Here is a 9521-nt window from a genome sequence, read left to right on the forward strand (position 1 = left end):
AAAATAAATAAACTTAAAAAAAATAAAAATAGCATTATCATGTACCTGTTATGCCCAATTAACATTGTTGAATTTTGCTGTTTTGAACTTTATAAAAAGTTTCATGATAAATGTAATCTTCTGAGACTTCCTTCTTCTCCCACTCAACATTGTCATTTAAGATTAGGCCAGTTTTGGGGTGCCTGGGTGGCTCAGTTGGTTAAGTGGCCGACTTCGGCTCAGGCCATGGTCTTGCGGTCCATGAGTTCGAGCCCCGCATCGGGCTCTGTGCTGACAGCTTGGAGCCTAGAGCCTGCTTCAAATTCTGTGTCTCCCTCTCTCTCTGCCCCTTCCTTATTCGCACTCTGTCTTTCAAAAATGAATAAATGTTAAAATAATTTTTTTAAAAAGATTAGGCCAGTTTTTAGTTCACTGCTTTCTCCCGACTGCATATAGTTCCATGGGTGACCATATCCCAATTTATTCATCAAATGGACATATCTGCTGCTATGAACATTCTTGCACACATGTCCTGGCTCACGCGTGTGAGAGTTTTTAGGGTATTTAGCTAGGGGTGGCTTTGGTAGAGCTTCTAGAACGCCTGCATATGCCCGTCTTTCCTAGGTCATGTCTAATTTAGTGATATCATTATTATTCGTGGCAGAAATTAGCCAGAGGCTCAGGCAACAGCTTTCCTTCCCCCAGGGAGCACAGCCTAACTGCATTCCCCCCCTCCCCCCACAACGGTCCATGGACCGAGCTGGGGTCCTGGGACTGTTTCTAATCCCTAAAATGGCCCCCAGCATCTCCTGTTTTCTCTCTGCTGCTTGGTTAGCAAGATGCCGGGGGTCCATCTACAGACCAGCAGGGTCTGGGCTTCTGACTCATCCCAGAAATGGCTGCCTGCCTGCTTGCATTGAAATATGATAGAGAAACCATTTAATGTGTAAAGCCAGTCATATTTAGGAGGTTTTTTTTTTTGTTGTTATGGCAGCTAGTATAACATATACTGAGTCCTTCATTCTATTAGGATTATTATTCATATCGCCAGGTCCAGAATTTCAGACTGAGCTCAAGGCCTTTTACCGTTGCCCTTATGGTCTGGGCCCAGGGAAAGATGGGGCCTACAAGGATGTTTGTAGAAGTCATGAAAGGGGGAAAAAAATTACATACACACACAAACACACATACACTCATACAACTCTATACATTTTAAAATACTCCAAGGTTGTACTGAGCAGGACGGATTGGGCAGAAAGCCGAGGTTAGCAATGCCCCTGGTCCTGAGGGAGCCCTCACCAACCCTGCTCAATAAGTCTAGGGCCTGGGCTAGCACTTGAGGTCACGCTGGGTCCCCAAGCATCTGAGGGCTGGAGTCCTAGGAACAGGCCACATAGCTGGGGGGCGAAGGCTCAGTGGCTGGGATGAGGCTGTTCTCATAAGGGTTCAAGTAGGGGCCAGTGGATGAGTCCCCCTGGGCTTCCTGGGAGCCCCCTGAGCTGTAGTCAGTTGAGATGCCAGAGTCAGACACCATGAGGTACAGGTACTTTATGTGGGGTGGGGTGGGGGGCAGCTCAGGGGCAGTGCTCTTGGGCGCAAGAGCTGGGAGCTGGGATCCAGGATCGTGTACTCAAAGCTGGCACCCAAGGCCCCCTCTGGCCCAGGCTTCAGGGACAAGGCAGATGAGCAGGAGGAGGCTTCTGAGCCTTTATCCATGGCTACCATGTCCAAACTGCCATCAGGCCGCGGGAGATCCTCGCTGGGTGGGTTCCGGGGCAGCAACCACTTGTCCAGCACTAGGTAGGTGTCTTGGGTATGTTCACTGCCCAGCGGCTCCAGCAGGGGCCCCTCCTCTGCCCCCGGCTCCGCTGCCTGGGTAGCCCCCCAGCAACGCTCAGAGAGGACTTCCAGGGGGGAGGGGGGGTCCTCTGCAAAGGGAGTGCAGGGGCTCCACCAAAGACAGCCCTCATTCTGGTACAGCCACAGCTGGGGAAACAGCACCAGCCTGCTCAGAGACCTATGGTTCAGCCACAGGAGCAGGGAAACCCCAGGCCCCGAGGGGACAACCAGGCCACCTACCTGGAAGTTACCCTTGTGGGTGGTAAAGAGGCCCTCAAACTCACTCTCAGGGCTTGGGATACCAGGCCAGATCTTCTGCTTCAGAGTCCTGATGAAGCCAAAAAGAAACAATTACATGGATATGTGTCACTGAATGCTCACCAATACCCCCCTAAAAAGCAGCCACAGGGGCACAGATAGTCCTAGTCCCTCATAATCACAAGGCAGAGGAGTGCATAGGGGCTGAGGAACAGAGGCTCTGGCTGAAGCATCTGCAAGGCCCTACAGATGGGTGACTGGAACAGGGTTTTGAAGGATGCATAGGAGTTCAACATACACTGCCTGGTGCTCTCCCTTAACCTGGCCCAGGCTTGTCTGGAGGTTCATTATGTTACTTCCCTTCTCACTCCTTTCCATAATTCCCTGAATGTACTCAGAGTAAAATTCGGGGGCACCTGGGTGGCTCCGTCGGTTGGTTGAACATCCGACTCCTGATTTTGGCCCAGGTCATGATCTCACGGTTTGTGAGTTCGAGCCCTGCATTGGGCTCTGCACTGACTGCAGAGCCTGCTTGGGATTCTCTCTCTCTCTTTCTCTCTCTCTCCCTTTCTCTCTGTCCCTCTTCATCTTATGTATGCTTTCTCTCTCTCCCTCTCAAAATAAATAAAGTTAAAAAATTAAAAAAAAAAAAAAAGAATAACAATCTCTTCTCCACAGCCCTGCAGACAACCTTGCACGTTCTGACCCCTGTGACCTCCCTCACCTCATCATTCACCACTTCCTCGTAATATATTCTGCTCTAGCCAGAGATACCCTCTTGGCAGCTGCTTCAGTGCTCCCAAGCTCATTCCCACCTCGGGGCCTTTGCACTTGCTGTTCCTTTTCAATTGTCTCGCGGCTGCCTTTGTCCAAAGGTCAGGTTTCCATTCTGATATCATCTTCCAGAGGCCTTCCCTGACCAGCCTGTCACGGCCCCACACCCCATTTGTTTCTGTGATACCACTTACCACAATGTATAACCAAATATCTGTTGCTGGGGTGCCTGGGTGGCTCAGTCGGTTGAGCAACCAACTCTTGATTTTGGCTCTGGTCATGATCTCATTGTTTGTGGGATCACGCCCTGCGTCGGGCTCTACACTGACAGCATGGAGCCTGCTTGGGATTCTCTCTCTTTCCTCTCTGCTCCCGTATATGTTGGTACCCTTGTTTGCTATTTGACTCAGCTTTGAGATCCACAAGGTCAGAGAGATGCTTGTTTTCCACTTTCTCCCCAGTGCCTAGCACATAGTTGGCACTCAGTATGTATTTTCCAACCAAATAAATAAACAAGGCCCTTAAAGACAACAGAATACTGCTTGGCAGACAAGGCAGGAAAGGCATTGCAGGCAGAAGGAACAGCATGTGCCAAGGCTTGGGGGTATGAAACCACATAGTATGAGCTACGAATAACAAAAACCTCAGGATGGCTGGTCCTACCATAAACAATCTAAGGAGCTTGATAACAGAGGCAGGAGGCACTCAGGATGTTAAATCTTTCCATTAGGCCCATCCGGGGATTTTACGAAAGTTGATGAAATTGGGAAAAGGAACAAGCAAAGGAATTCAAAAAGGAGCAACCGCTGAGGTTCAAGGAAAACCAGGTGAATGTTCCCAAGAATTTTAACTAAGATTCTGGATATGGTCTGGCTTGCATCCCAGCCCTGCCACGGACTCCTCACTGTGTGTCCCTGGGCAAAGTGCCTTTCCGTCTCTGAGCCTAGCTTTCCACAGCAAAAGGAGAACGTAAGTGCGTTGGAGTCTGGGCTAGGTGCCCGAATGGGGCGCTCACCGGCGGTGGGAAAGCAGGGCGAGCACGGCCAGCAGCAGCAGGATGAGCACGAGGATGAGTGAGAGCGTCAGGATGAGAGGGTCCAAGTCTACAAAGCAGGGAGGAAGTCAGGGCAGTAGGATTACCCCACGCTCCTCCCCAGGCCCTCCTAGCTCCTAGCTGGGGCCTCACCACTAGCTGTCAGCAGCGACGCAGGCTCGGACCAGGCGCTCCAGAAGCCACCGAAGCTCGGCTCAGCCATACGCGCGCGAACCATAAAAGTGTAGCGCGTTCGGCCGCGAAGGTTGCTCAGCGCGCACTCAGTGCGGCCATCCAGGATCTCCACCTGGGGGCGGGGCCTGGGTGAGAGGCGTGGTCAATAGGGCGGGGCGAGCAGAGAAAAGCTTGTGGGGCGGCACTGAGCCAATCAGAGAAAGGAAGGACAGTTTCGCAATACTGCGGTGAGGGGGAAGGGCAATGAAAGCAAGAGGTGGGTTCCAGGAAGGCTCGGGCCAATCAGGACGGAGGCTCAGGGAGCAGGGGGCGGTCTCGGGCTATTTAGGGGCGGGGCCAGGGAGCAAAGGGTCGGGATGTTGAAGGGGTGTAGTATTTGGGACAAGGGGGTAAGTGGGCTTTGGGCTTGGGTCCAGGTGGACTGGGAGGCACTGGCAAGGAAGACATGTCAGTGGGAGTTGATGTGTTTTGGGCAAAGAGATGACGGGCGTCAGAGGTGGGCCTGGAGGGGCGCGGCCAGGAGGCGGGGCCATGCCGGCCATCGGGGCGGGATTTAGAAGGGGAGGCGGGGCTGTCCACCACACAGCCTTTTGGACTGGCGGTCCGGGCGGCCTCACCTTCTGAGCGCCCCCTGCGACGTTGCCTGAGGAGATGTTCACTTCGTAGCGGATCAGGCTTGCGACGGGGGCTCCAGGAGGCGGGAGCCAACGCAGTACCACGTGGCCGCCCTCGTCGGCCCGCCGCGCCAGCAGCCCCGCGGGGGGGTCCAGGAGCACTGCGAGAGGGGTTGATCAGGTGGGCGGTGACCGAGACTCCCTCACCCGACAATTTCCCCATTCCCTGCGCACGTACCCACTTCGTTGATGTGGATGATACGGTGATAGCGTGGAGCGCCCGAGGATACGGCTGTGACGCGCAGCTCTAAGGGCACAAAGCTCGACGCGTCGGCCGTAGGCAGCGAGCACCAGAAACGCACAGCGCCGCGAGCCGTGGGCGCCTGGTGCAGGCTGCATGGCTTCCACGGTTCGCCCCTGTGCGCCAAGGGGCCAGAGAGGGAAGGGAGCAAGTTGGGGGTGGGGGGTGCGAGAGAGTTTGTATTGCCTGGAGCTTGGGCCCGGTTTGGACACTACCACCAGGGGGCGTCCGGCCCCCGACTACGCGACGCCTTAGGCCTATTTGGAGGGGTGCTGTCCCTGCCCGAATGTCTGGGATCGCTCCGCAACAGAGATCGCGAGACTGTTCCGGCCCCAGCCACTAGGGGGCGCGTCGGCACTGACCCCGGGGCTTCCCACCAGTGACCGCCAGTGGCTTCCCGTCCCACCAGTGTCCTCCCGCTCCCGACGCCAGCAGATATCCCAAAGTGTGAGCCCCTGCCCACCCGCCCCCTCCTCAGAGGGTGGGGGCGCTCCACCTCCCCGGTCGCACTCACTCGAGCTGGTAGAAGAAGCTGTAGTTGTCGGGGCCGACCCCGGCGCTTGCCGCTTCCTCCCAGAAGCACACCAGGTCCTCCAACCGTTCGGTGAAGCACAGAAGCTCTTCGGGCCCGCGGGCAGCCAGCAGAGCCGCTGCGGGGGGAGGCGGACACGGGGAGGGGGTCGGGAGAGCCCAGTCCTCGGGCCACAGCAGCCTCCCCCTCGCTCCCGCCGCCTGTGCGAACCGATAAGCAAAAAGCCCCGCCTCGCTCGCTAGCCCAAGCGGGGGCCCTCGAAGGGTCCGCGGAGGTGGTGCCGCCCCCCCCCCCCCCCGCCCCGAACTCCGAAGCGCTGGTGGCTTGCCTTACTGTCCCCACACACGCCCCCGCCCACCCCACAACCCGCTGGACCGCGCGCGGCTTGGAGGGCCGCGGTCCCCCGCTGCCCGCCCCGCCCCGGCCCAGGACAGGCGAGCCACTGGACGTGTGCGGAGAAGGCGGGGCCCCCTATCGGCCCCGGCAGGCTGCCGGCAGCCCGATAGCGCCAACCGTGAACCCCTCCCTCGCCTCTTCCCTCGACCCGGCAAGCCGAGGCATCTGGCGCCCGCATACAAACCATGTTTACAGTCGCCTGAGGCCCGGCCCCTCGGCCTCGACGCGGGCTTTGTCCTCCCTCCCCTGGTGGAGGGTCGGCCAGATCCCCTCTCCTGGGGACTCTAGATTTCGAGGCCTAGACCCAGCACCAACCCTGCCCCGTTAGGATTTATTATGTCCCAGGCTCCCTGAAAAGATAAAACGGGAAACTTATGCCCCCCACCCCCACACCCCCTCCCACAACACAGTCTGGAGTCTTAGACCCCAGCATGCCAGCCAGGTGCCACTCTAAGGAGGTTCAGCCCCCAGCCCCCAGATCCTAGACTGTAGGGTCAGAACCCGGCGTGGCTCCCAGGACCCAGGCTGGAAGTTCAGGCCTCGCATTGCCCTCCAGGAACCATTGCGGGGGTCTACACACAGATCCATCCTTACCTTTACTTTCGAACTTGGGGTCCAGGGGGTTGGGTGGGGGAGCCCAGGCGGCCCCAGCGAGCAAGAGACAGAGAGAGCCGACTCCAGGCCAGAGGGGCGCCCAGAGGTGACCCATGATGCAACCCCCCGCCACGGGGGGCGCAGGGCCCCTGCTCCCCTTCCGCCCCTGGCACAATCCACAGCTGGGTCAGCAGCTGCCTCCGCCGGACACAGCTGACCAGGCCCTTCCCGGCCAGGCGCCTCCAAGTGGCAGCTCCCCCGAGGGGGCGGGACCACACGCAGCCTGGGCCGAGATAAGCGGGAGGCGGCCGCCCTGCCGCCCCGGCGGGAGGGGGCGGGGCCCTTAGAGACCCCGCGACTGCTTGGGGGTCAGGGACAGTGCCGGTTTCTGCACTTTCTTACTGTGTGACTCTGGACAGGTGGCTGATCTGAGCTTCAGCCTTCTCATCTATCAAATCCGGTTTGGCACATAGCAAATATTCCAAAAATGTAACATACTGGTATTATCGTGCTAATCAACATCTCTTCCCAGTCTGGGTAGGAATAAATAATCGTAATAGCGACTGGCGGTTGAGTGCGCAGTGCTAGGCAGTGTGGCCAGACGATATATACCATACATATATTCTGGCATGTTGGTAAAACATTCTGGATGTTGAAATTTGTGATTTTTAAAAAAGTTTTTATTTTTGACAGAGAGGGAGACACAGAATCCGAAGCAGGAATTACAGTACAAAGCGTGAAAGCTATTTGCTTGGGCTCAGCTTCTTAAACTAGGGTTAACACCGGAACAGAAGTAAGTGCTTGGGGGGAAGGGGTGGATACTTGCGCCTGCCCTGCCCCAGAGTAGCCAATCAGAACACTCCATTTTCTGGAGCACCGTGATTGGTCCAGCGTGGGCATGTGACCCAAAGGGATCCAATGAGCCTCCGCCCTGGGACTTTACTCAAAGTTACTGGGAAAACGGTGACTGTTTCTATTGGGCCATGAGGGTGTATCCAGAGATATCTTCTCTACTAAGGAGGGGAGAAATTGCCTGATGGTGAAGCTAACACAGGCTTTTACACCCTGTTACCTCTCTCTGAAACTCTTCCTCTAAATATCCACGGGGCTCAGTCCTTTATTCAGGCTTCTGCCCAAATGTCACCTCCTCAGTGACATTTGCCCCCTGAGATGACCCCATTTAAAATAGCAACCATCTGGGGGTGCCTGGGTGGCTCAGTCGGTCGAGCTTCCGACTTCGGCTCGGGTCATGATCTTGTGGTTGACGAGTTCGAGCCCCATGTCCGGCTCTGTGCTGACAGCTCAGAGCCTGGAGCCTGCTTCAGATTCTGTATCTCCCTCTCTCTACAACCCCCCCCCCCCACTTTCTCTCAAAATAAATAAACTTAAAAAAAAAATAGCGACCTTCTCATCCCACACCCCTGTCGCCCTTAAATGGATGATGGTGATGATTTTACGTTCCCTGTTTATTATCACCTAAGAAGCATTTGATGTTGTTACTGATTTGCCGCCCTCACTAGTTCATTTTGTTCATTTGTGTATCCCTAGCACCTAGAACAGGGCCTGGCACACAGTAGGACAAATAGTTGTACAGGGGTACGTAGGTGGTTCAGTGGGTAAGCTTCCCACTCGATTTCGGCTCAGATCATGATCTCCCGGGTTGTGGGTTTGAGCCCCACGTCGGGTTCCTCGCTGACAGTGCAGAGCCTGCTTGGGATTCTGTCTCTCTGTCTCTGCCCCTCCCCTGTTCTCTCTCTCAAAATAAATAAATATATCTGTGGAGTAAAAGATTAGAGAAACACTAAGCCAGGAGATGTAAAGAGATGGGTGATACTGTGTCAGCCCCTGGATACAGCTGTGCCTGAGCGCCCCTGAACTTAAAAAAAAAAAAAAAAAAGCCATAGTGATGCAGCAGTAATCCCTCCCTCAGGAAATTGGCCTTTGCACCGTGCGTGAAAGAGCGTGAGAGGCAGAAAGTATAAGCTGTGGTTATGAGAGGAAAAGTAACCCAGTGGTTAAGGGAGGGCATGTGTTCTGGCACAACACATCATTCAAGTTTGAGCCCCAACCTTGCCACCTTGGGTAAATTACTTAATCCTCACTAGGCTCAGTTCTTCATGTATAAAATAGACATATGGGATGTATGCTATTCCATAAAGCTAGTATCAGGATTTGGTGAGATCGATTAGGTAAAGTTCTTAGGACAGTACATAGTAAGCCCTCAGTAAAAATAAGTTATTTTATTGAAATATAACTGACATATTACATTGCGTAGCAATTATTATTTGCTTAAGCTATTTCAAGAAGGATACTGTTACTTACATCTGACTGGTCCTATGGTCTTAATATTCATAGCCACAACAACAAAAGCCTGCAAAATAGCACGTTCTGTTCTGTAATTGGTCTTTTCCCAGACGGTACGTGATGCTTAGGTTCTCCTTTTTTGTTGTTGTTGTTTATTTATTTTATTTTATTTTTGAGAAAGAGAGAGGGAAGGCGGGGCAGAGAGTGAAGGAGACAGAGCAGAAGATCCAAAGTGGGCTCGCCCCTGACAGCAGACAGCCCGACCCAGGGCTCGAACTCACGAACCATACATTCACGATCTGAGCCAAAATCAAGAGTCTGATGCTTAATCTACTGAGCCACCTTTCCCTTAGTAACAGTACTCAAATGTAATTTCCACGTATGCGCCCTCCCAGGCTCTAGTCTTCGTGATCTGAAGTTGCTCTTCTGGTTCAAAGCATGGGCACAGGACCCAGAGCTGGACGATCTGCCTATTAACATTTCTCTGAGCACAGTGATTGGTGCAGGGGTGGCCACGTGACATGAGTTGGTCCAATGGGCATCTGTTCTGGGACTTTTGCTTGACCTGATGGAAAGGAGGGGCTCTCCTTGCATGGGAAGGTGTGAGCCTGCCTTGCAGTGGGGCTATATTAATTCGATGCTATTTTGGCTACTGTAACAGACCCAAATAATAGTGGCTTAAGTAAGATATACATCTATTTC

At 54.2% G+C, this 9521-nt stretch overlaps 1 protein-coding gene across 1 annotated transcript; it reads right to left on the reverse strand.

The window, feature by feature from the left end:
- Positions 1-1080: 1080 nt before the first annotated feature.
- On the reverse strand, positions 1081-6718 carry EPOR (erythropoietin receptor). The gene is given in 9 exon segments (XM_042927434.1): positions 1081-1560; positions 1563-1965; positions 2059-2146; positions 3866-3953; positions 4037-4190; positions 4696-4853; positions 4931-5109; positions 5508-5643; positions 6516-6718. Coding segments are annotated over 9 exon segments (1524 nt in total). The 5' UTR covers positions 6631-6718; the 3' UTR covers positions 1081-1357.
- Between the last annotated feature and the right edge of the window lie 2803 nt (positions 6719-9521).

Source organism: Panthera leo, chromosome A2, assembly GCF_018350215.1.
Source record: "Panthera leo isolate Ple1 chromosome A2, P.leo_Ple1_pat1.1, whole genome shotgun sequence".
In the NCBI taxonomy this organism is placed as follows: Eukaryota; Metazoa; Chordata; class Mammalia; order Carnivora; family Felidae; genus Panthera; species Panthera leo.